The sequence below is a fragment of the Xiphophorus maculatus genome, chromosome 4 (genome assembly GCF_002775205.1).
Source record: "Xiphophorus maculatus strain JP 163 A chromosome 4, X_maculatus-5.0-male, whole genome shotgun sequence".
NCBI lineage: Eukaryota > Metazoa > Chordata > Actinopteri > Cyprinodontiformes > Poeciliidae > Xiphophorus > Xiphophorus maculatus.
In genome coordinates, this window is record NC_036446.1 from 19,933,808 (window position 1) to 19,960,081 (window position 26,274).

Genomic DNA, 26,274 nt, shown 5'->3' on the forward strand with positions numbered 1-26,274 from the left:
TATTTATTTATTTATTTAATTTGTTTTAATTATTTATTTATGTATAACTGCACAACGTTTATATGCCAGTATTATTGTTATATTATGTTTTATTGGTAATTATAATGCTTGAATGTCCAAGGAGACAGGAGGATGAGGATGCTTCCAAAATGAAGTTCATTTTCCCTGCTGAAGATGTGATTGTCAGGGACAATGAGAACAGCAGAAATGCTTGAATTATTGATGGATTCCTGCGTTGGCGACAGGAGCTTGTTGAAGGGAAAAAAGGGGGGTAGGGTGGGTGATGGTGGTAGTTCAGTTCATCTGGTTACCATAGCACCGCCCTCGAGAGAGCTGCAGCTTTCATTTTTAGGGTTGCTGTCCTTGATTTTTTTTTTTTTTTTTATAAAATTGGATATTGTCTGCATCCTCAGCTGCAGTCTGCATGTTAAATCAACAGAAACACAATATATAGACATGTTCTGTAGCTAAAGCACACACACACACACACACACACACACACACACACACACACACACACACACACACACACACACACATAATACATATATATATATATATATATATATATATATATATATATATATATATATATATATATATATATATATATATATGGCCACAAATGTGGTAAGCAGCTGGCCAGCGGTCAGGCGCGGAGCTGCTGTCGCTGACCTCGGTGCTGAACACGACGTCAGATGAACCTGCTCTCATCACAGGAGACACCATCCAGCCTCCCTCCCTCTTTGATTTAATGCTTCTGTTCCAACGCCCCATTTTCTTATTTGGCTTTTTATATTTAGCAGTTTTCTCATGCGGTAGATGATCGCTCTGTTTGGTCTTTTTGTTGAACCCACACTGCTCTCTCCGTACGCTGCAGGCTCTCACTTTCGCTCGTCTTTGGCGGTAATGGCACTTTGTGCGGCTACTGTACTCCAGGCGGGAGGAGAGCTGCTGGTGGATGGAGGCGCGCACCTCGTTTGAATTCCTCTCTTTGTCAAAAGGGGTTTTCGTCACGAGGTTTTGTCACAATTGCGCTGAAAATTAAACTCGCCTGCTGGATCGTCGCCTCCCTGGGCTCAGACTCCCTCCACCTTCGTTTTGTCGCGTTCCTGCCGCTAGCCGCGGCAGTCGGCCATCCTGCGCTGTAACATGATGCCGAGACAGTAAAATTATTATTATTATTATTTTTTTAAAGAACAGTCAACACACAAAAACTGGACATGGAGTCCATGAAGACAGGGGTCAAGGACTTTGCGGGGAAGACCCTGGGTCAGATACACAGGTAGGGGCAGGCTTTTAAACTTAAATATACGTTAAATTGCTGTATTTTTTTCCCCACAACGCTGCATCGCTGTGGATGTATGGCTCAACTTAATGTTTTTAAATGGCTTACAGAGATGGCTAGTCACGCCTCTGTCAGTGAGAATAAAATTATGTAATCCCATGTGCGTGCATGTGTGCGTGTGTGCGATGTTTACAGAGCTCGGATGCCTCTGGATGAAGCGGCCTTTACATGAAGCTTATTGGCAGATTGGTGAAACGGGGCGCGAGGATTTCTTGATGTTCGCTGACAATTTCCAAGTCATTACGATCCAGGATGTAACGAGGGCCTGCATCCACCGAGCATGTTGAAATCACCCATTCCAACGAATTTTTAAAAATATCTTTACGTTTTTTTTTTTTTTTAACAATCCAGGAATTGAACATTGTCATTCATCTCCAGTCGAGTATGCTTTTCTTTAGACTTAAAGCTACATTTATACCAGTCCTTTTCCCTTCTGGATACATGTTCAGTTTTAGATATACATCTGCGCACTCTGCACGTGAAGTTAAATGAATCTGAATTAATTTAACTTCAGATTAAATTAGGCTCAGGTAATGTCACACTCTTCCCAAGGCCTCCCCAATTTTCGTTTCTTTTCGATTTTCTGGTTCCTTGTAGAGTAACTCTGGTCGCGCAATCCACAGAGGATTTTAAGAGGGTGTGTGCAGCTGGAGTTGTTCATCCTTTCGCAATCGGCATTTTGCGCGTATCAATTTGTAAATGAACGTGCTTTTGCTGAAAGGAAGCGTGGGGCGGGAGGGGGAGAGGAGTTTGAGGAAAGCCCACAGACGAGCGTCTGCAGGCTGCTGCTGCTGCTGCTGTGTCTCTGAATACTAATGAGCGTGAAAGTGTAAGGCTGCTGCAATGCGGTACAGTCAGGAACATTTTGATCCATTTTCAACTTGCAGGCCAAACTCTGTTATTCTGATTCTCTCCCCTTAGATTTCTTTTTATTATTGTTATTTTTGAGTGGATGCAGAGGGGGCAATTTTGACGTTGTACGTACTTGTGGTGTTTCTTCTGTCTTTCACTCCTCAACTTGATAACGTCTCATTTATTTTTCTCAATGGCACAGAAGAGAACAGCGTGTACTGTAGGACACTGTTGCTCCAGAGGCCTCATCGGGCATTTCAGTCATTGTATTTCACATTAAATTACCTGAAATCTTTAGGATATCGCACGTAAAGCATCAGCCTACTGTAAAAGAAAGCATGAGGAAAAACGCTGGTCTTCTAAAAAATAAAAAAATAAAAATCAATTTCCTCTAAATTTAAGATGATCTTGTGTTACATTATTTCAAACGCCATCACCGTCTCTTAATAAGGAATGTTGGGGTTTTTTTTGTGAGTCGGGACTCAGCAGACGGTGTTTCCTTCACCTGACTGTCTGCAGGGTGATAGAAAGGAGGCAGAAAACCGGGGAGGTGATCGAGCTGACGGAGGATGGGCGGCCTCGGGAGGCCGCGGAGAAAAAAACCCCGCTGTGTGACTGCACGTGTTTCGGTTTGCCGCGCCGCTACATCATCGCCATCATGAGCGGCTTAGGCTTCTGCATCTCCTTCGGCATCCGATGCAACCTGGGCGTGGCTATCGTGAGCATGGTCAATAACAGCACCATCCACCAGAACGGCAAGATCATCATCAAGGAGGTGTGTGACGACGGCAGACGCACGCTTTTACGCACGATAAAAAAAAAGAGAGAGAGAGAGAAAAAAAAATAATTCTGACTGAACATTCATGAGATGATATTATTTGTTTTTGGTCAGGAAAGATAAAGGAGAAAACAGGGTGCATTTCCCCCAACAGGAGTCAAAAAGGCCTTTTACTGCAATACGAGTCAACAGGATAATCCACTCAATAATGCAAATAGCTTCTTATCACAATGAACTAAAGTGAAAATATGTCAACTTTAAAATGAAGATTAAACGAAGGAGATCACATAACGCCATGTTTATTGATAAAACAGATTTGGAAAAAAATCCATTTATGTTCAACATGAATTTATAACCTACCTGCCACTTTATTATTAAACTGATTTTTTTCTGAAACCTCACACTGGTGAATTACAAAACCATAAATGCTTAGTTTCAGATACATTTTTTATGTGTTTTACACTCAAGTACAACAATTATTCGATCCCTAAAAGATAAAACAGGTTCATTTTGTTTTACTTGTTATAAGCCAGTATCTTATTTTTCGTTTAGTGTTGTTATGCTTTTCTAATCGGATCGTTGCTATTCAATTTTCCAGCCTACATATTTCATGATGTGAAGGAAATCTGCAAAGTCATCTCTGCAACATGATAATTTTTTTTTCCAGCTAATCCAATTTTCAATATATATATATTTTTTTCCTCACCAGAAAGCTAAGTTCAACTGGGACCCGGAGACAGTGGGAATGATCCATGGATCTTTTTTCTGGGGCTACATTGTGACGCAAATCCCGGGAGGATACATTTCCTCGAGGCTGGCAGCAAATAGGTTGGCGGCACCGATTATTTTTCATAAATAATGACAAATATTAGAAGAATAACAACAATACAAACACTCTCTTTTGGTTAAAATGTAATTAAATATAGCACGATTGCATTTTTTTAAGTGACACAAAATCATCTCTATTCTCCTCGTTTGCATTTAATGAATTATATCCCGAATGGTTATTAACCACAGACTAAATCAATGCAGATGAGGGGATATAAAACCCGTCCTGTGCAATAAATGCTGAATACAGGGCAGTAAAATAGAGAATAACTCCAAGAAGCAGCAGACAGTAGGGCAGCGGGCTGGCGGCCCTGCAGCTCCTGGTGTCACGGCTCCGTGCCACCTGTTAATGAGCTCCCTGGGGAGACCAGGGTCTAATCTGTCGCTCTCTCGGGGTATGGATACCAGACCCGCACTACTTGCCAAAGGCTTTTATTCCCCCCGCCAATGTCTCGGCCATTGTAATTACGCATGACTTACTACACAGACACCCAGCAGTAGGCCCATTACCATGACAGTGCAAATTTTATAAACATATATAAAGAGGACGTTGTAAAGAAAATGTTGGCTTTTGAAAATGACATGCAACATTAGTCTAATGGATATTTGGGAAATGTACAACCAGTGTGTCAGTCCGCAGGAAATTACCCAGATTTTCAGTACAAGCCTTTTGCTATTGATATCTTCCTGTAACCTGATTGGCGGGCCTGTAACTCCGCTTGATTGACGCGGGCGGTTTAATCTAATCATTTGGTCTCGTGCCCGACAGTGGCCTCCACTGGATTAGGGCTCGCCCCCCTCCACGTAAAGCTGAGTGCGGTGGGAGAACGTGCCAGAAATGACAAATATGGGGTTTCAGTGGCCTTGGCTGGCATGTAAATAGCCTAACCTTCCGAAAGAAAATTGGTCGTTTTTAATGTACTTTTCTTGATTTTAGTCACAAAAAAGAGGGTAGAGAAACCATTTTGTCCGTTTCTTTTTGCAAGGTATCGCACAGTATCCTGGAAATCAGTCCCCCCACCCCACCCTATTGCTATCAAACGACATTACTCTGTTTTTTTTTAACTGTGCGAAAGTGAGAGTGGTTACCAAGCGACTGTGAGAGCACCGCAGCTTTTTATGATTTATTTCTGACGACGCTTAAAGAGGATGCGTGCAGCTAATCGTCACCAAATACGAAAATGATCTGCAAAAAATATTTTTTCTAACGTAAAGAAAAAAGTGTGATTACAGATGCTTTACTGTTTTGTAAAAAAAACAACAAAAAAGTGTAATGAAAAGACCTCATTGCTAATTTATTTGATCAAATCCTTTCTCAGTTAAATAATTCAAGCTAAAAACCCACAAAGAAGCATTACTCTAACAATCACAGTACTAAAATGCCATTATTTTTAATGTTTTTATCTTTAATATTTACAGGGTATTTGGTGCAGCTATTGTCCTCACCTCCACTCTCAACATGTTCATCCCCTCTGCTGCTCGAGTCCACTACGGGTGTGTTATTTTTGTCAGAATATTACAAGGACTCGTTGAGGTGAGATCATCTAAATGCCTTCCACCTCCTCGTTTTGACTGGAAATAACGTAAAACATATTTAATTCTTTTAAAATGTAGCTTTGCTATGTTTCAATTCAATCCACCAGCAAAACAGTACAGGGACTGATTGTAGCAGGCTTTCTGGATATGTAGCCAGAGGAAATTTGAGATGAGCTTTATTGATCTGATCCACTACAGTTTGTTTTTGTAGGACATTCGAGCTCTGGGTTTTCTTATGTCATGCATTGTATCCTGGATACGCAGCATCAGCAGTGTGCCCCCCACCTGCACCTTAGCGATATATTAGAGGGAAAATTCAGATTTAAGTCGCATCACTCCTCTGACTTTATTTTGAAAAAAATAAGCAGATAAACTTGCCTGTTGTGAGCATTTCCAACAACTAAATGTAGAAAAGCCCTCCTGGTTTTACAGTTCTTAAAAAAAACAAATGTAAAAGGGAAATACATTTTAATTCATTATTTAGTCCTTTAAAGACTGACTGCTTTATACACTGTTCTGCTGCAACAAGAAAGAACATGCAGACTGTAATATCCACAATTTCTTCTAATTAGCAGCTGATAAACATTTGACATCCAGATTCCTGCATTGCTCCATAAACAGCTCATCAGGTGCTAAGTTTGTTCATGGTTATAGCAGGGGTGAAAATGTTAATTTCTGTTAGTCATTGTGCTAAATAAGTGTTTGTTCAGCTTCATGTGTGGGCAGAGCTTTCCAGGATAGACTGCCAGGGTACCTCAGACTCAACTAAATGCAGCATACTGCAAATATCATCTACTGTAATGTATACTTACAATACACAACTGTATGTAAACAAGTGGATATAAATAGCTTGTGATTTAAAATAAAGCTGGTGCCTTTGTATGAATGGACTAAGTTAATAGTGACCCTCATTGTGGTGTGTTCAGGGAGTGACTTATCCAGCCTGTCATGGCATCTGGAGCAAGTGGGCTCCACCATTAGAAAGGAGTCGCCTGGCTACCCTCTCATTTTGTGGTAAACAGATATTTTCCTTAATAAACACGCTCCTCAACTGTACATCTGTATTTGTTATAATATTCACATGTCTAATTGTAAATGTGTTGATGTTCTTGTTTGTTAGGCTCTTATGCTGGTGCTGTGATAGCGATGCCTCTGGCTGGAATCCTGGTCCAGTACACTGGATGGTCCTCAGTGTTTTATGTCTATGGCAAGTAAATGGATGAATGGACGTGTTCTGCTTATATTTAGGTGGAAGTGTTTCTAAGCTCTAGACTCTGACAGCAAAAGAGTCCAGTGAAAGTCAAACGGATTTATCCAGGCAGACTGAGTATTGATTTCTCTCCCCCGTTGTTTTGGTTTGTCAATAAACAGCCCCCCGTCTTTCCCTCCAAACTGGATACAGTTGGCTCTCCTGTCTGGGTTTTTTTTCTTTTTCCTCTCTGGCATTTTGGTTGACACGTCCTCCAAATGCTCATATTTGAGGTCAAGATTATCTGCAGTACTTAATCTGTGATTAACCAAAGATTTTAAATATGTTTCTCTTGCAGGATGCTTCGGCATTTTCTGGTACATGTTCTGGATCCTTGTGTCTTACGAGAGCCCTGCTGATCACCCTTCCATCACTGATGAAGAGCGTGTCTACATAGAGGAGAGCATTGGAGAGAGTGCCAAGCTGATGGGTCCATCAGAGGTAAGACGGCATCAACTAGGAATCAAAACTGCACATAAAAATGACTTACTGGTTTTATTTGTTTCTCAGCTGTCGGTTTCTATTTATAAATCAATCAATTTTTAATGATTTCTAGAAATTCAAGACCCCTTGGAAGAAGTTCTTCACCTCTATGCCTGTCTATGCAATCATTGTGGCGAACTTCTGCAGGAGCTGGACCTTCTACCTGCTGCTCATCAGTCAGCCTGCATACTTTGAGGAAGTGTTTGGCTTTGAGATAAGCAAGGTGGGCCATGTTGCATAAACATAAAGCATAAATAAATGACCAAGTGAATCATGCTTCAGCTAATGTAGATGGAGGACATGCTCTATGAGATGAACATATACACTGTGCAGCAACGACACCTGATTTCACAACATATATATATCTATATCTTTTTGAACAACACAGACTTTTTTTACTATTCAAGAAATGGAAATTTAAGTAACAGGAGAAGTAAATAAGACAGACACATTTTGTAATTGCATTATTAATAAGGAGAAATGCAACTTGGTGTACAAAGGGGCAATATTGCGATTTTTTTTTTTTTTACAATATCCTTGACAGCCCACTCAACATTTTGTTTTTACATAAACAATCAAATGACTTTGATATTGATGACATATAATGAGACATTTTCTGAATTTGCATACATGGGGGAACATTTTTTTTCCAGATGCCTTTGGAGCGTCTTTCAAAGTTTTTATCTTTGGACACAGGCTACACTCTAAAAAAAAAAAAAATAATAATAATAATAATAAAAACCTCTCTAATTTATGGTAAATGTCGGCAGCTGTGGTTGCCAGAATTTTACCTACAAATATGGATTTAATCGTATTTACACAAGACATTTTTTTTTTACATTCTACATTGTACAGTTCAGTATTGATGTTATTTTCTCTCTTTCTCCGGTTATGTTTTATCTTAACATTTTTCTGAGAGGCCTGAAAAAAAATGTCTCCAAACTCAAGCAGAAGGCGTATTGGAAGACATGTTTATAAAGAGAAATTATTCTTCTATAAATGATCAACAAAAGAACCTCTTTGGTTCTGTGTGAGTTTGTTGTTTTTCCCAAAACCTTAAATTTATATATTCAGACACTGTAGCCATATTATTAGAGTGTGACAAAAAACGTGTGGAAAAAGCAGCTGATGTCTAACAAGACTTGGAACTAATGAAATCATTTTGCAAACTCGCTGTGTTAACACTCCCGCAAGCAGACACCAACAAAATGTTCATTAAACCTCAATGTCAGTCATAATTAGATATTTCTTTATTTAGTTTGTTTTTTCTGTTTGCAAAGGCAACAATAAAAGAGAAATAGTCATTTGCATTATTTTTTTTAAATTTAAATGCTTGAGTGCAGATTTAATCTGTATCTTAAAGTTGTTTTTGTTCTGTTTTTATAGGGAAAGTAGATGATTAAACATTTTCCTTATTCTCAGGTGGGCATACTCTCTGCCCTCCCTCACTTGGTGATGACCATCATTGTGCCCATCGGCGGTCAGCTGGCCGACTACCTGCGCAGCAGGAACATCTTGACAACAACCACTGTCAGGAAAATAATGAACTGTGGAGGTGAGAAAGCTGAACCGCGGATGAATGAGAAAGAAAAAAATCATTTCCACACTTCTCTTGCTCAGCCAGAGGGTGTTACTTTCACAGTTGTTGTTTTTTTTTGCCCTTTTTTTTCTGCTCTGCCGGATGGATTTTAGAGATGAGTTTGTTTGTATTTTTGTAAAATCTATCTGTGCAATACTTCAAGCTCTCAGGTTGACTCACTCCGTGAGTGTGGGTCACTGTGCATTGATTTCATATCTGTCAGCTATGTAATTGAGTGCAGAGCATGTATCATGCCTAATTCAATTGGCATCGTGATGACCAGCAAGCGCCCCCCGGGCTTTTTGTGTACTTTGTGTGCGCACGTGTGACCCGCTGTCTCTCTTCCTGCTAGGATTTGGCATGGAGGCCACATTGCTGCTGGTGGTGGGGTATTCCCACAGCAAAGGGGTGGCAATTTCCTTCCTTGTGCTGGCAGTGGGCTTCAGTGGATTTGCCATATCAGGTTTGTGATATGTTTCTAACTGTGTTACAAAAGACAGACAAATTATGACACAATGTTCAGTTTTGATGAAATCGCTTTATTGTACTTGTAGTGCTTACTTATATTCTAGATATCACTTAATGGGATCATTTTTTGTTGAATAAATTGAAATTTTTGTCTATATACATTAGACTGCAACTTGTAGTGGTATTCTTACCTTCCAGTCATTCAACAGATCTCAAAGCTCATGTTTTTGTTCAGTACAAAGGAAGCAAAGGATCCAGAGGTCTGTGTGCAAAATCAGTTTTGTTCCTCTTGCTCTCAAGCTTTCTGCCAGAGTCTTTAATAATTCAGTGCAAGCTGTCTCGGGGGATACGCCAGGCAGGCAGCGTGCAGCAGCTCAGGAGGACACTTACTCATTCAGCCAGTCAGAGTGGGGGAGGGAGGAGGACGTGTTGAGAGTCGTTGCCTATTTCTGCAACAAGATGGTCTGCATTTGTGCTGCTTTTATCTTCAGCTTTACTCAATGCATAGTAGATAAATATGACTAACTGAACTTGTTTCCTAAAAAAAAAAAAACAAGATAAATGGGTCTGCAGTGTTTTAATTTCATGTTATATTTAATACCACCAGGCTTTAATGTGAACCATCTCGACATCGCTCCTCGTTATGCCAGTATCCTAATGGGCATCTCTAATGGTGTTGGTACCTTGTCTGGGATGGTGTGCCCTCTAATTGTTGGTGCTATGACAAAGAACAAGGTAAATCCCAATTCTCTGCCTGTGAACATAACAAACATCCCCAGATTACATCCGGCTTAAAAAAAATCCTGAAGGATTCTTGACATACCAGAATGAAATAGTTACATTCCTGTGCTTATTTTTATTAAGTGTTTAAACATAAAAAGGACTCACCACACAGCAATGTGGTGAGTCATAGCTTAGACGTTACATGAACTAAAACTTCACCTGCAGAAGGAGCTTAATCCAGCTAATGAACTGCAAGCCAGCTAACAAGCTACCAGCTTGTTCTACTGAAACCAGTTCCAAAGTGGAGTTTTGTTATCTTAAACGAGATGCAGTTTAAAAATGGCGATGTTAACAATTTGCAGTAATTTACATAGAAATATATAATTTACTGATAAAACCATGTTGTCATGTGGTCTGTTACAAATACCATGAAACAAAACAAAACAGAATGTGAAGAGTAATTGATCAGGAAAACCATCTGATGAAAAAGTAATATGAAATAAAGTCTTCCATAAAATTGTTTTATTAACTTTCCCTTTCCATGCAGTTAAGCCAAAACTATTCATACTTGTGACAGATTTAGCCTTATGTAATGTTTTTATTTTACAAAAAGTTTTTCTTTTAAATTTTTTTACTAGAAGTAATATTAACATTTGGTGAGGCCCAGAGTCTTGATTTGAATCTGATAGAGAATCTATGGGGTGAGCAAAAAATTGGGTTATAGCATGGAGGCAATCCAACTTCTGAAACATGGAGATTATCACCAAAACTGAATCTTCAAAAATCCATTGGCCTTTTTTTAATGAAAATAGTTTGAGTACCGAAATGCCTTTCAAGATATTTCCATTGATCATTGACAAGGTCATAAGAAATTTTATAGACTTGTCATGAAATTTAAAAAGCAAACAAATAAATAAATAACTTTTTTTTTCAATTTTTATACTTCTCAACTGTATCACTGCATATCAGGAAATTCTTAGGTAATGAATAATCTTCCAGGGGTGTGAATATTTATTTATTAATTTTTAATTATTGTTGAGCATTAAGCTGAGACGTACAAATTTCCCCCCTTTGGGAATCAAAACAGTATTATGATTATTATTATTATTATTATTATTATTGAAAACTGTGTCACTTGAATAAATGGTGATTAATGATTTTTTTAGTAACAACTTCTCTTTGCCAGCACATGGTCACAAGAGAAAATTTTGTTCTTTAAATAGGAACAGAATAAGTTATTAAAAAAAATAGCAAAGAACTGTCTTATTCATTTTACTGAAGAAGAGAGTAAAACGTCTGTCTTATTCTGGTTGCTTCCTCAGTATTTTCATGTTAATAAATATGATATTTTTCTTTCTTTGCTTCAGACTCGAGAAGAGTGGCAGTACGTATTCCTGATAGCCTCCCTGGTGCACTATGGAGGAGTTGTCTTCTATGGGATCTTTGCCTCTGGAGAAAAACAGCCATGGGCCGACCCGGAACTCACTAGTGAGGAAAAATGTGGCTTCATTGATGAAGATGAGCTGGCGGAGGAGACTGGTGACATCACCCAGAGTTACGGAGCTTTTGGGGGTGCAGCCAAAACGTACGGTGCGACCACACAGGTGAATGGAGGCTGGGCAACCGGCTGGGAGAAGACGGAGGAGTACGTTCAAGAGGAAGCACAGGAAGGAGGCTATGGATACAGGCAGGAAGAAGGGTATTCTTAGGCCAAACACAAAGTTTTGTGATACATGAGTTGACTTTGTTTCCTGAGTGTGCACCAGTTTTAGTCCTAAGAATATCAACAAATGAGAAACAAGAGAAGCTACAATCTATTGTCTTATTGTTTGCACAGAAAAACCCTAAAAAATTATCAATTTAGTGTAAAAATTACTAATATATATAAGTACATATATATAAGAAGAAGAATACAACATTTGATGACTAGAGGTGTAGCACATATCAATTTGGCAGTATGTAAATGTACTATTATGCATATTAATAATAGATATTTATTTGGAGTGCAATTGTGTGTAAACTTGTACATCTTCATCCCATCAGCTGAGGCTTTCTGACCACACTGAAGCCTGTAGGATTACATGAAAGCACACTGGTCAGCTAAACATTTAGTGAACAACATCCAAGAAGCCAGCCATCTCAGTGTAGAAATATGTTAATACATAGCACTGTAAACAGGAATTAAACTCTCTGTTGTTATAGATTGTACTGTATCTCTTCTGAAACGCGTGTCCTTGCAGTGCACCAATATTATTTATTTTCCTATCACTGGCTTTTGGATGTGAATAACCTCTAGATTAGAGATTCAACAAGTAACAAATTGATTTTGATTAATGTTTTGGTAAATCAAGAGGTTACTGAAATGTTTTTACTTGTCAATTTGATAACTGAGCACATCTGCAGTTTACTGTTTGATTTCTGCAAACCATTACATCATAATGTGCTTTATTCCAGTAATTATTCTGCCAAACCACATCGAGTTGAACTAATGCATTCTTAAAGGAGTTTTTTCAAATCAAACCTATGAGACAGAAATATTAAAGAGTAAATATATATGAGTTTGAGGATTAAATATGCACCACATGGGACCAAGATGTCAAAGGTCAAACTTGGCCTTAAAATGGGTTTGTGCAATGAAAAAGTAAAAAAAAAAAAGAGACCAAAATCAGTATGGAAGTGGTGATATTACACGGCCAAAAACCTCAAATTATTTCTTAAAAATTAAACATAATATTTAATAAAGTAAATATGCATATAGTTGTTGAGCAGGTAGGTAACTTTAAATGCATATTATTAGGGTTCATACTGAAATATAGCAGGACCCCGGAGACTAAAACTTAATGGAACCATAATATTAAAGATTCATGACATTCAGGGTAATTTCTTGTATTTTTTTAATTCAGTTTTTATATTTCAATAAATGAAGGTAAATAGGTTTCATTAGCTATTGGCAGAGAATCCTTTCTTTACAATATATGTAATTAAATAAGAGTAAAATATGGTTTAAATGTCATCCAATGTAATTTTGCACGTTATTCATCATACAGTTTGAGGTCAGTTGGCACAAATCTAAATATTCATATTTTTTCCCATCATTTTTCCCCTTTTTTCATCTTGTTGAAAGTAAACAAAAGTTGGATGAGTTAATATCTTAAGATTAATACAGAAGTTATGAACATTCCTACACAAGTATTTGGTATTTGTTTACATATACACTTAAGACATTTTACCAGAATAAAATATTTTTATTTATAGAATGAATATACAGTTGAAGTGGCAATCACTGCTGTGTAAAATTTAGTTCTTTTTTAAACTTCTGACTGTTCTTTTTTTTTTCCCCATTATTGAATGGAAGTAAGAATGGAGATTTTATGCTTCACTGACAGTTGTAAAACTATGGCCTTTATGTTTGCAAATCTGGGGAGAAGTTTTCTATGGAGCCCTCCAGGTGGCAGGAGTCGGTATGAAAACATCCATCTAGTCTGTCTCCTAAGATAAAACAGATGTGGAAAATATTTTTCTGCAGTTTAGGAGGTTATGGCTAAATTGTTTCTTCCAAGCTCAATAACTTCTGAACAAGTTGTCAAACCAAGCACAAAGGCAGAGAAGTCATATTATGAGTTGGAAGACATTAGATAAAGTGAACTCAAACTAGAAATTATACACGAGACCAAAATTATACATGCATGTGTGTTTCCATACATAAACCTCTGATTACAATTTACAAGTCTTGAATATCCGTTGCCTTTTTTTAATGCTGGAGTTTAGATTACTTTAATTTTCCAGTGTATGTCTACTCCTCCACTCTGTTGCAATCCACAACCTACAGATTACTAAACTGAGAGAACGTTTCAAGAGCTTTTTCTTTGTCTCTGTCTGGGCGCCATATATTTCTCCCTGGAAAGAACAAACAACATGCATTACAATCACCTTTTATTTTCCTTCTACATTTTCACTGACAACGTCTGAATGGGGCCAACTTGATTTGTTTTTGTCACTTGTTTGTGAAGACCTCTTGTCAGCACAAAGTAGATGTGTGTGGATGTGTATTTATGCATGGAACAAAGTGAAATTTGTACATATTTGTATGTCCATTTGTCTCTGTTTCTTTTAAACTTGTCTTTGTCTCAGAAACTGTTACTGATGCTTCGATTTCTTTGCACAATTAACCAAAGGTACATTAAAAAAAAAAGAAAACAACAAAATGAAGCTTTATTTCAGCTAAAAGTCTAATGTTTCAAGGTAGAACAGGCCGTCAATAATGAGGCTCCACCACAGTTAGCCAGTAGTGTGCAGGTGATACCAAACACCCCTCAGTGTACAAAGCAATAAATTCATAGTAACAGCTCTGATCAAATGTCACAGACAGTTATGATTTTGCATATTTTTTATGCATTTCTTTAGAAGTCGTGTTTTTAAATGTAGAAAAGAAACACTTGTAAAGAAAATCTATGTGTATAAATATATAGTTGTAGAGTCCAACACAAACAGCTTTGATGAGAAAAAGTCAATGCGTTTGTGAACGGGCTGCTCACCAGATGAGAATGATAACAAAGAGCTCCACCTGAGAGGTGGGCGCTCTTCTTCTTGTTTCTGATTTTTTGCTTTGGTGTCGTCCACACTGAATGTGTTGCTGTGCTGCTGTTCTTCCTCTCTGTTTCACTCGTTCTCTCTCTGCTCACCTCCCCGATTTTCCTCTGCATTTAGTTTGATTAGTGTCTTTGATTCAGTAGACGGACTCTCCCTCCATCAAACCCCATGTGCATTCCTTCCCTTGTACAGCATTTCACTGTCACTATGTTCACTGACATTGCAGCTGAAGTCTAAACATGCAAGTTTTGACAAAAACGACAAATGTGCAACATGAAATAGTGAGAAGTTTCCTGTTTTTGTGCCTCAAAGTTACTGCGTGATTATATGCTTCTGTTGGTTTGTAAATTGAGAGGTTTGTAGATGTCAAAATGAAATAATATATTTCCTTTTTTGCTATAAAAAAGTAAACAAACCTGTGTTTGCTTGGAGTATCTGTGTCAACGAGTGCAGTAAGTGCAGCTGCTTTGTGGTTTACGTTTAAGTTTATTTTATGGTCATGTTTAGACAACCCACTTATTTACACATTGGCAATTACAGAGTTACAATATGAATAATTTGGACTGCAAATCCAATATTCACTTCCCACTTTAATCTATTCTTTTCCTGAGGGAACTGTCTACCTCCTTAGCTACTAAATATTTCAGTGCCAAATGGAGTCAATGAAAAACCCAGTTAGCACCATTGCAAGAAGCTTCAATCCACAGAACAATTAGTCAAAGCTTATTACCTAGATGCAACATTAGCTGTTTTCTGTGTTTTTCATTCATGATGGCAATAAATGCCCTAAAACCAACGGACATGCTTAATAAATTCATAAAGTGTGTTCCTATTGTATTTCTGCAGACAACTGCTTGACAACACCTAAAATATGATGAAACAATAATCAACCCTCCTATTGAGTAAAATGATGTGGAAATATCATTAGGTGAGGATCTCTGTCAGTCTGAGCAGATCCAGAGGCTACAGGAAGTGCACAGTTAATGGCTGCCCTCCTTCTCCGTCTGTGAAATCAATAAGGTCGGTCCCCAGTGTTCGGCTGGACCTATTGACCACTCCAAGTTCTTAATGGAGATGAGAGGAAGGGGGAGCACTTACTGAGCTATTTGGATGTGTTGTGATTTGTGATCTGGCAGCAAACTATGCCTACAAATCTCATACATGTTGTGGACAATCAGAAATATCACAGCAAAAGAGATCTTTAAACTGAGCATGCCTACAAATATGCAGTTTTAAATTATTTTTGATAGAAATAGAGTAATAAGTGCAGAAAGGAAATATTTCTCTTCCCAGTGTCACTCTCTAGCTTGCTTTGAAGGGATCCAAAGGTGTTTACAGACGAGAAAGATATACAGTCCCTCTAGTGCATTCTGCTCCAACGCTCCTTAATCAAACACCTGATTACCTTCTTGGCATGTCAGCAAGTTTTGTAACAGTCTGGTCACTAAACATTTATGTGATTCAGGTGTATTGGAGCAGAGATGCATCCAAAAGTTGCAGGACAGTGGCATTTGAGAACTGGGGATGTAACTCCCAGGTCTAGCGAGCTTTGAGTCCAATCCATGGTCTCCTTTTTTTATGTCCAAAAAACCTCTAAAGGAAGATTTCCAGATTGGATGCCCAATACCACTTTAACTGACTACTTATAATATGAATGTGCAGTGGTTCTCTTCCCATCAACACACTAACTTAAAAGTAGAGACAAACACCATAAAGGACACATTTCAGAACCTTGGTGAAAAGGAGAGGTTAAAGTACTATTATTGTCCTAGAGACTTTCTTGATTTGGTTTTCTGGAAAAGATGTTTGTAAAAAAAACAACAACAATAAAAAAAACAAAAAACTAGTTTGTGAGGTGAAGGCTGTGGTAAAATGTAGCTCAAGAACTCAGATATCAATAATGCACAACCACAGAAAACATGGTATCTTGTCCTGGGGGAGAAAAATCTAACCTTGGTTGAATGGCCCAAGAAACAAGAATGACACTCTGGCTCTCTGCAGATATAAGATCTTTAGTTTCCTATTTATATGAAGCTGCATTAAGTAGCTTTACATGTTTTACCATCGACATACATCTCTTTAAACATTGTATTTCTGCCACATTTGTCATTAACCGCCAGACACATTACATAAAGCTCAACCTTAGTAATCTATTGCAGGATAAACTTGTTTTAATAAGGAGAAACAATGTGCCGTTTTAGAGTGCTGAGCACCATTAACTGTAATTTATGTGTTTAGAAAGACAGAAATTACAAATGTAATTTGAATTCTTACATTAAGCGCTTAAGGAATATAATTCAGACCACAGGCATGAATCCTAACAACACTGACGCCAAACAACTCTGCAGGATCTTTGTAAAGCCTCAAGGTGACTCAGAGATCAGATTGATGCACAACATCTGAATCACGTAATATTAAAAACATGCTCCTTATGTCTGTTTAAAGCTATGTGTGTGTACGCATGTGTGTGCTTTATTGTGACACTTTTCCTGTCTCAGTTCACTGCATGAGTTAATTTGACAAGCTCAATAAACGTGTCACCACTCAGCCCTAAACTGTTTTCTCACAGTCAACCAGCCTTATCCGTCATGCTGTCCCATTACATTTGGGTGGAGGTGACCCATGAATGTTTGTGGCCATCAACTCACCAATAAGTTACATTAAAACACACAACAGAAATGTTTGGGGGGGAAAGAGACAATCTATTGCAACTGGATGGGTTGAAACCGAGACTCTAAATTATGAAAAATATGGCATGTGGGTGTGTCTGTCCCAATCCGAGAGAATGAGTTAACATATGTTGAGCCATTTTAATGATTGTTCAAGAGAGGGTAGGGGCAGGTGCTGTTTCGGCCTCATGGGATTTGGAGAATGAGAAGGGAAGGAGGAGATTGAGGAAAGTGGAACCTGATGCCAAAATCACCCTTTAATGACAGGAGGCGGGGGTCCACGACGTCATGCTCGACCTCCTGAGGTTCAGTGTATCTGATAAATAAAGCTCTGATTTGCACGGCGCCATTCCAGCAACTCTAAGCAGGTTGCAAGATGATGACAAACATTTCTCTTGATTACATGTCAAATTCAGATGAGAGTATTTTGCTACTTTTCACAGCTCCTAAGACCCTCGGGCGTTACTAATGCAATCTTCCTACTTCTCAATGAAAAGAGAGTTTTACTGTTTATGTTTAAGATCTCTAATGCAACTTATACTGCGTTGTATGGTCACACACACCCGGATGTGAGCTGTCCAAGGTGCTCAGAAAGGAATGACTGCGTAACACCATCCCAGGCGTGTTCCGAGAGTTACACAAAGACGTGGAGAATCCAGACAGAACTCAACATACCACCACAGGATTGAAACATTGAGAATATTCCTATCTAGAAAATGCACTTCTAAGCTCATTCAGGATAACAGTTGCCCCCGCTCTGGATCAGTGACAATTGGTTGAAAGAAAAGAGATCAGTTCCTCCTCCCATATGAGACAGGAAACACAATAGGCTGCACATCCCAGCCTTCAGTGCCGTAGCCATACAGCTGGTATATATTTAGCTAGCCCCCAATATCAAACGCTCTCTCCCACCACCTCCTTCATCTGCTCTGCTCATGTGATTTCAACCATCATGTCAGGAAATGCGTCATCGGTTCGTCAAGGGGGGAGCCTCTGAGGCGAGGCACTCTAATATTAGGAATTCAAACACACTCCATCTTAAACCAAATAGTATGATGCAAGATCATGAGCAAATACCTGAGAAATATAAATGCAGCGCAAATAGTGTTTCTCTTGCATTGCTTTAGACAATTAGGGTCATTTTGTTTTTCATGAACACCAACCTTCTTCTTTGCTTTCATAGACTTCTCTTGTTTTTGTTTTATTGTTACACATAACAGAGAGAAAATGGCAAAGTTTCACCAATTCCACCACAAAAACCTAGAATAAATTGTTAAGTCAATAAAGCTCTTGTGTTATGACCCTAAGCAGGTTGTTCCTGAGGCAGAATTTAAAAAAAGTGTAAAACAATATGCTGAAAATCATCCACTGTGACTAATTACCGAGGATGACATAACCAATTATTAGGTTGAGGTGAAAATAGGTTTTCTATGAAATTCATTTTGTTACTTACATATCTTTATTTGATATAAAAATGTGTGTGATAATCTGAAACACTTAAGGATGATTAAAAGGAAAGCAAAATTAAAGTAAATCTGTAAATTAATTTTATGAACTGTGTATAACAATGTCTCTGTTGAAATGGCTTTATTTTTATTCACAATGTGCAGACAAGCAGTGTTATGTTTTGAGAAAAATAAAACAAAAAAACATGGATTAAAATCATTAAAGACACGAGGATGTGGGATTGTTTTCTTTTACTCGGTTATTGGAGCTAATGTACCTAGACTAAGGTGTGTTTCTGTGCACATGTGTCCTTGCAGGTTTCATTCACCCTTTCCTCTTAGTGCTCTATCACCAGATGGGAGCTCACATTAGATGTGTATGTGTGCGATGGAGGGGTGGTGTGGGGGCAGAGGGGTATTTCCCAAAGCCCGAGCATCAGGCCTCCTTTTGTCCTCTTTCCTGTCACCGATGGCTTCACAGTGGGGTGACGAGCGCACTCCAAATCTCATTAAAAAGTGAGAGACGGGGTGGGAGGAGGTGGGGTGTCAGGGCTGTTAATGTCTATTTTTTTTCTCTTAAGATAAAACCAGGGGGAAAAGCATAATCTGAAACAGATTTTACATGACAGAGTGGTGATGATAAAAGAAAAAAAATTAAATAAATTAACAAACCACTCTCCTTCCTGAGATGATTTATTGATCTGAATTAATGTCATCGCTTTGTGTCCGCCTGATTTCATTAGACACAGAGGTGAGACACATCTGATAGAGTGGTCTCCAAACAGAGGGATAATATGAGAAACAGACTATCACAGTGCAACCCTTTTGTTGTACATATAGAGTGGGCTGTTTGCTCACAGCCTTATCAGTGTGAGAGCTGACCATGATAAACCTGTTTTCCACCACTGTCACTTGTGTTAAACAGCAACTACCCCGATAGAAACATTCAATAAACAATCTCAATTCTCAGAGCAAGTCTCTTATTATCTCCATGTTAAACTATTAGCTGTAATTGCCACTATGAATAGCCTCCATTGTGCAACCTGCAATTTACCCATTTACCCATCAGGGCTCAAAATTGCTTTAAAATTGCAGCCGATTATCTTCATCTTCAGCAGAAACCATGAACTTGCTTGAGAATTTAAGGAGAAAAAAAAAATCTTGCATTCATGCAACCACTTGTTTCCTTATTTACTCTCATCTAGCAGTCAGTTCCAGCAAGAACTTGACAACGCTCATTTATACCATTCCTAGAGCTTCACGTTTTCTGTTGTTAAAGTGACAAAATGTTAGGTGCCTTTAAGAGTTGAGACGGTGAGGGTAGACACTGTGGGACCAGGGTGAGGGAGGAATAAAAGGGCGAGGCAACAAACAAACAGAGTAAAACACAATGGAGGCACTACTTTTGATATTTGCCTGCAGTCAAAGGGGAAAATGTAAAGATTTCCAGTAGAAATAAAAAATTGCTTGAGTTTTTTTTTTAAACAATTAAATGATAAAAATATGTGTAGTAATAATTTGCTTAGCCAAAAAAAATCTAAAAGGGATTTTTAAATTCAAGAGGGGAACGTTCTCAATGGAGAAGCTGCAGCAACATTTAAGACTCATTCTGAACATCTTGCCTGTATATCTAGAAATATCTACTTCCTGAAGATCTTTCACAGACAAAAATATCAATCAGATGTCAAGATAACACATTTGGGACATCAGAATGAAGGGAAGCTTGCAACAGGAGTCACGTGACAAGGATAAGATAAAGTCATGAGCTTTCTTTCATCATATCTTCTTTCTTTATCTGATGGCTCTTTCCCCCTCCTTCCCTCACACTCCTCCTACTCTGTCATTGCTGCATGGTGACTCAGACTCTGCAGAGATGCTACATCTGAATGAGGCGCTGCATGAGTCACCCACTGGTCGGATACTGTCTGTCTCATATGGACTTTTGACAATCATGCAAACACACAAACACTGCACAGGCACAAATTTGTGATTATAACCTATTGTCCATTTTCCACACACTCTAGCAGATTTGCTGCTGCAGACAAGGAGAAGTCATGACCACAGAACAAAATACTTGTTTTTGGTCTCTCCTCCACAGCTCTGTGCTACATAAACATGCTGTTTTTAATGGTCTTCTCTTCACGTGGCTCTGACCACCGCTGCACTACTACAAGTGCACAATCACTGCAATCTGATAGTCCTCTGCCACTCACAGGAGGAAGATCTTTACTCATCCTCTTACTGTTTCTGTCCATCTGTCAGTCTGTCTCCCTTCTCCTCAATCAGACTGTTTCTAGACATGGTACTGAAATGTTTTAAACCATTTATGCACATAACATACACACTAACACCTAAACATAAATTATTGACATAAATGCAATAAAGTTATTTACAATTGAGGTTTCACCAAATCAGTCAAGCCTGACAACTCTCAGCCAACATGCAACGAAAACAAGAAATGAGCGTGTTTTTAAAGTTCATGGCAAGAAAATACCTATTTTATGATACGTAATGCGTTCATTCAGATACTTAAGTAATTCATCCAATTCATTGCACAACATTTCAGCGTTTGAAATCCATGATGACATTTTGAGTTAATTGATGCTCCCTGCTGTTATGACCAAAGGTTCTGATCCATTTTATGGACGATAGCAGCACATCAGTTACTAACATAACATTTTCAGAAATATTGAAAACCACTGAACATTGCCTGCTCACTGCAATTGTTAGTTACTAAAATCCAACACTTTGAGTCTCATTCCCAAGACTCTTCAGATTCCAACAGGATGCAATGACATAAAGAAATCTTCTACCAGAGACTCTGATCCAGGTACAAAGCACCAGAACCAGCGACCAGCTTACCCGTCAAGTCAGAATTGAAACTGATTCCCTCACAGGACTCACAAAAATGTTTTCATTGAAGACTTGGTTGTGTTTCTTTAATATTTGTGGTAAATGGTTTTTCCTTGTTTTTAGTCTGCTGTGTTTTTTTCCACAAAAAAATGCATTTCATTTCTAATTTTCCAGAAAATACATTGTTAAATAATTGAAACTTCGCTAAACCATGACAAAAGAGAAATGATGAAAGAAATTCTTCTATTTTAAAAGTCTGTTTTTTATCAAAACGTAAAAAATACTAAATACCTCAACATTTCTTTATTATTTCATTTATTTGTTGCGACCGAAGCTTTCTTGATGGTGAAGATTCTGCACTGTACATAGATTACAAATCGAGACATATCTGTGTCTTTTACATCTGTACGTCCTTGAACATTTCAGATGTTTTCCTGTCTTTTGTCCAACATTTCAGCTCAGAGATTAGTTTCTATGGAGACTGGGATGTAAGCGTAAAAAGGAAAAGAGAAAAAAGAGAAATGTGGTTGTCAGGAGACAGTCTACGGCCATGAGGTTGATGCTGAATTCAGGATGGGTGCAGAGTGCTTTATTCAGTTTAAATTTTTCTTTATAGGTTTTACAGCCTCAAAGTGGTGGGGAATTAAATGCATCAGCCTAGTCACCCTACAAATATTAGCAACTTAAAGGAAAAACATTAAGATATCAATTTCTCAAACTCTCCAGATCAGCCTTTGCCCATCACTGCACAAGAGGGTGAGTGACAGTTTGATTTCTCTGGTGTTGACAGGGGTTAAGAAACTCGCTGCCGATAATACAGACCTTTCAGGCACTCCATCACTTGATAATTACATTACTCTGGTACTCCATTGCTTCCTCTCGCTCCTGCTAATCTTTTTAGCGTCCAAGTGATTGGGATCGCAGTGACAGAGAGAAATGACAGCGAGTCACCTGCTGTGGAGCTGAGTCCTCTCAGCCCTCTTCATGCCTTACTAAAGGTTTTGAAATCTATTCAGCTTTTGTCAGGTAACCATGGAGGTGCCTGGGAATGACTCTGAAAGTACCTTTTGCTTCAAATTTTAGATGTTTTTTTAGGTGCAGTGTGCAATGGATTCCAGCTGTTAATTATTGTAATTTATTAATGATTTTAATCTCTATCTAATCAAAATCAAACTGACTGTACCCCTCTCTATGATTTTACTCATTTAAAGATGTCTCCCCATTTCCTTTCTTGTAAAATAAGGATTTAAGAGTGAGTTGCTATGCTGCCCTCTAGTGCCCTCTATTGGACACACCACAAAAGTCACTGTAAATGTTGGTTAATTCAGTTTTTGATTAACAAAAAACATTTTGTTAAAAAATGGAGGTTTTTTTTAACCAAAAACATTATGACTTTATTAAGTCGTAATGTGACTTAACAAAGATAAGTCACATTATCTTTGTATTTTTGCTTTGCTAGACTAAAATGTAAAGTAATTACCAGACTGGGTCAGCATAAGAGGCTTGGCTTGACAGGTAGTTTAATTAAAAAAGGTTTGCCCCGAAGCTCCTGGCACAGCAGTCTGAGCTGAGGAAACCAGAATTCATTTGTCATTACCGGGGCTGACAGACATATTGTTTAATAGCCATTTATATGAGCACCTCTGCGACACTCAGACCTCGACAGGCTGTGGCTGTGACAGATTTTATACGATAGCAGGATCATAACAAAGAAGATTAAAATCAAATAAAATTATACGTAGAGTAGGGTATTTCTTATACAATGAAAGATATTTTTGCACATTTTAGCACATTTCTTTACCGCTGTTTTCAGTGAAATCTGCTTGTTTCTTTCTGTGATTTTTACCTCAAGCATCAAAATAAACTTCAGGTGAGTCTAAAGGCAAAAAGTGGTTAAACATTTATCAGAGACGGACATCACATATTTTTAAAGGAAGCTTAGCTCTACAGTTTGGCTTTTAGCTAGCTTTTAGCATTCACTTAAATGACTAGTTTCAATTTATGGTAATTGCATGGAATTGCATTACACGTTGAATTTGATATTAAACCATTTTAATTGATGTATTTATGTTAATTTTTGGTGAATAATTAAAATTTTACACCAGTTGCTCAGTTGAATTTTTTCTCCTTTTTTTTGGTTTCCTTCTTTGTTTCTTCTTTTCTTTCTTTCGATTGTATTTATGATTGTTTTAATAATTTATTCTTTCATTTTCTGCCATCTTAGTTTTAACACTGAATATTTTAGAATATATGTTTTCTAGAATTTACCTGAATTTCTCCTCATTATCACAAGACAATTTCATTCCTTGAATACTTCTAACAGCTATGGTAAATGCACACTTGTATTTTATTGCCTATTTTTAGCCTTGTTTAACTTATTACTTCTTCTTTCTTTTTGTATTTGTTCTATCTAAAAAGAAAACTGGTTGCCCTAAAATGTGCTCTAAAAATGTATTTATTTGTTTATTTATTGATTCATTTATTTATCAGAAAATTACACGCTCTGTGTTTAGCGTTCACATTCAAACTTGGTGAAAAATGAGCTTGATGGCATGTTGCATGTATTTGGAAATCAGAACAGCAAACAGACACAAAAACATGCAAACAGAAGGACACAGACACACACAAAAAAAAAACACCATAAAAACTGGTCACTTTTATTGAAACACATCACTCTACATCAAAATAAGATCTGCGTTCATCTGACAGGATGATAAAACACTTGTGAGTCTCTAATAAGCATGTCCCCATCTGATGGGCCTCAGGTCCTCTAGACCCTGGGGACCAATTTGAGTGGTACACAGCACATGGTGCTCTGCTGAATGAGCCACCGTAACCCACCACACCCCATCCCACCGCCACCGCACCAGTGGAAGAGAGGGGGGGAGACAAGATGAAAGCGGATTTAGGGTTTTGTTGCCTTGGTAACCGAAGATGCCATCTGTCATGCATGTGTTGATCCACATCACGTAGCTGAGACATTGTTTTAATTCACCCATATTCTCAGGGCCAGACAGACCTTCTGGTAAAACACATTCACTTGCAGTCATTTCCTGACAACCATGAGGATGTAGAATATTACAACCCTTTCACTTCAGGCAGGGAAAGCCCCACAAAATGTGTTTCAGGCTTGATTTTACAATTGTGGCTGTGTTCCAGGTGCTGAGGGATCATTTATTAACTCTGTGGGTGCATCTGAGTCATTGTTAAAATTACTTTAACAAGCCTTTAAAACATCATCAGTATGGCTACCATACCAAACCTGTTTCAAAGGCAGAGCAAGCCTTTGAAACCAGAAACAGGATGTGATTCATGCTGGATATGTTTACTGTCTGCTAATTTCTGTAAACAACAGGAGATGAGAGAGAGATGGTAGTTTGATGTAAACAAGGAAATTATTCAATGAACTTTAATCTTTGATATTAAGCATTAATCTGACAGTAATGCACTGTTACTTTTATTAATATTCACACAAGTGTTGCACAAAGGAATACTAAATATGGAAAAGAAAAGGGAGGTCAGAGAGGAGGTGTACAGAGGGAGGAAGTGGGGAGTGTCTCGCAGAGGTAGAAACATAAGGGACATGTCCTGAGGGAGAAGCTGCAAATGAACCAGTAGCCACACCTGGGACGGGCAGCAACAGCGGATGAATATATTGAGTTTAGTTTGTAGGCTGTCACCTATCTGATTGATTGTTATTGTCTCCCATATAAGACATGGTAATAATAATATTGGAAACAGCTTCAGAGTACCAAACGGAAGGCGGCAGCATCTCAGCCCACTTTACAATCTGATACCAAGCCAGCTGTGTAAAATGTGACAAGTGTGAGATGTCTATACAGTGTCTCATGCACAGACTCTGGAATTCATTTCATTCAAAGATAAAATGGATTTACTTGAATAAATGACTTCTTGTTTCTTGTTTAGCATCAAAACCAGAAACACAATGATTACTGATTTTTGTTCTTGTGCTGCTCTCCCTCAGTGCAACCTAATATCTGGACAGTTTCCAAATTATAAATCTATCCTTAAATAGAAACAAACTCCCACATTAATATTTAGATAAATACCCAGAGGAAGCATGTTATATCTTTCACGTGCTTAAAACATAATTCAACCTGGACAAGTTCTCTTATTTTTTTTAGAAATGGTAAAATTTGCATAATTTACATTGATTGGGTCTCCAGGCTTGAGTTGTTTAACTGAACTATGTAAATTTTCAAAAAGGTTATGGTCGAAGTCATAACAGAAGCTTATTGTTGGCCTACTTGACTCAGTTTTAATGCTGATGATTTAGGGAAACTTTGAAGAATTTCTTCTATGATGCGCCCATCAATTGGCTTAGCAGTTGCAACTTAACTCCTCCAAACTTGTTATTGTGGCCTAATAATTCAGCGTTTGTCTTTTCTGAGAACTTGCACTCAGAAGATACTTGGGTTGCCACAGATTTTAGTCTTACTTGAATGTATCAATGTTGGAGCATGCGCTTCTTTGTTGAAGAAGTCCCTGCTTCTTCAACAAAATTGTGACTAGAAACTCAGTTAATTCACTGTAAACATTGCCACCGATGTTCCAGAACTTTGCAGTTTGTGATTGACGTAAGACTTGGGCCGGTGCAGATAAAAAGATCCAGGAGACACTTTTGAAACAGTCCAATCACAAACACCATTGAAAGATAATTAACTATTCTTAAAGGTCAGACTCATTCTGACAGTCCAACCCTTGGCCCTTCCATTTCTGATAAGAATGGCAGGACCTTGTCAATAGCAAACAAACACCAAAGAAGAAGAGAATAAAATGCATCACTAAAAATCCTGAAAATAATGTCTATGATGAGTATGTGTAATCCTCTCTCTGATAATGTATGTGTTTG

At 38.1% G+C, this 26,274-nt stretch overlaps 1 protein-coding gene across 1 annotated transcript; it reads left to right on the plus strand.

The window, feature by feature from the left end:
• Positions 1-645: 645 nt before the first annotated feature.
• On the plus strand, positions 646-14,849 carry LOC111605753 (vesicular glutamate transporter 2.1). Its single transcript, XM_005813259.2, has 12 exons — positions 646-1,285; positions 2,720-2,975; positions 3,688-3,806; positions 5,226-5,340; positions 6,269-6,356; positions 6,463-6,549; positions 6,890-7,032; positions 7,148-7,297; positions 8,497-8,629; positions 9,006-9,116; positions 9,729-9,856; positions 11,212-14,849. The coding sequence occupies exons 1-12, from the start codon at positions 1,224-1,226 to the stop codon at positions 11,551-11,553; spliced, it is 1,734 nt and encodes a 577-aa protein (XP_005813316.1). The 5' UTR covers positions 646-1,223; the 3' UTR covers positions 11,554-14,849.
• The last annotated feature ends 11,425 nt before the right edge of the window (positions 14,850-26,274 follow it).

What these genes read in the sequence shown, in the direction of transcription:
- LOC111605753 (XM_005813259.2), top strand. Translation starts at nt 1,224, where the DNA reads ATGGAGTCCATGAAGACAGGGGTCAAGGACTTTGCGGGGAAGACCCTG. An exon ending in ACCCTGGGTCAGATACACAG is followed by an intron (nt 1,286 to 2,719) that starts GTAGGGGCAGGC and finishes GACTGTCTGCAG; the next exon opens with GGTGATAGAAAGGAGGCAGA. An exon ending in GGCTACCCTCTCATTTTGTG is followed by an intron (nt 6,357 to 6,462) that starts GTAAACAGATAT and finishes CTTGTTTGTTAG; the next exon opens with GCTCTTATGCTGGTGCTGTG.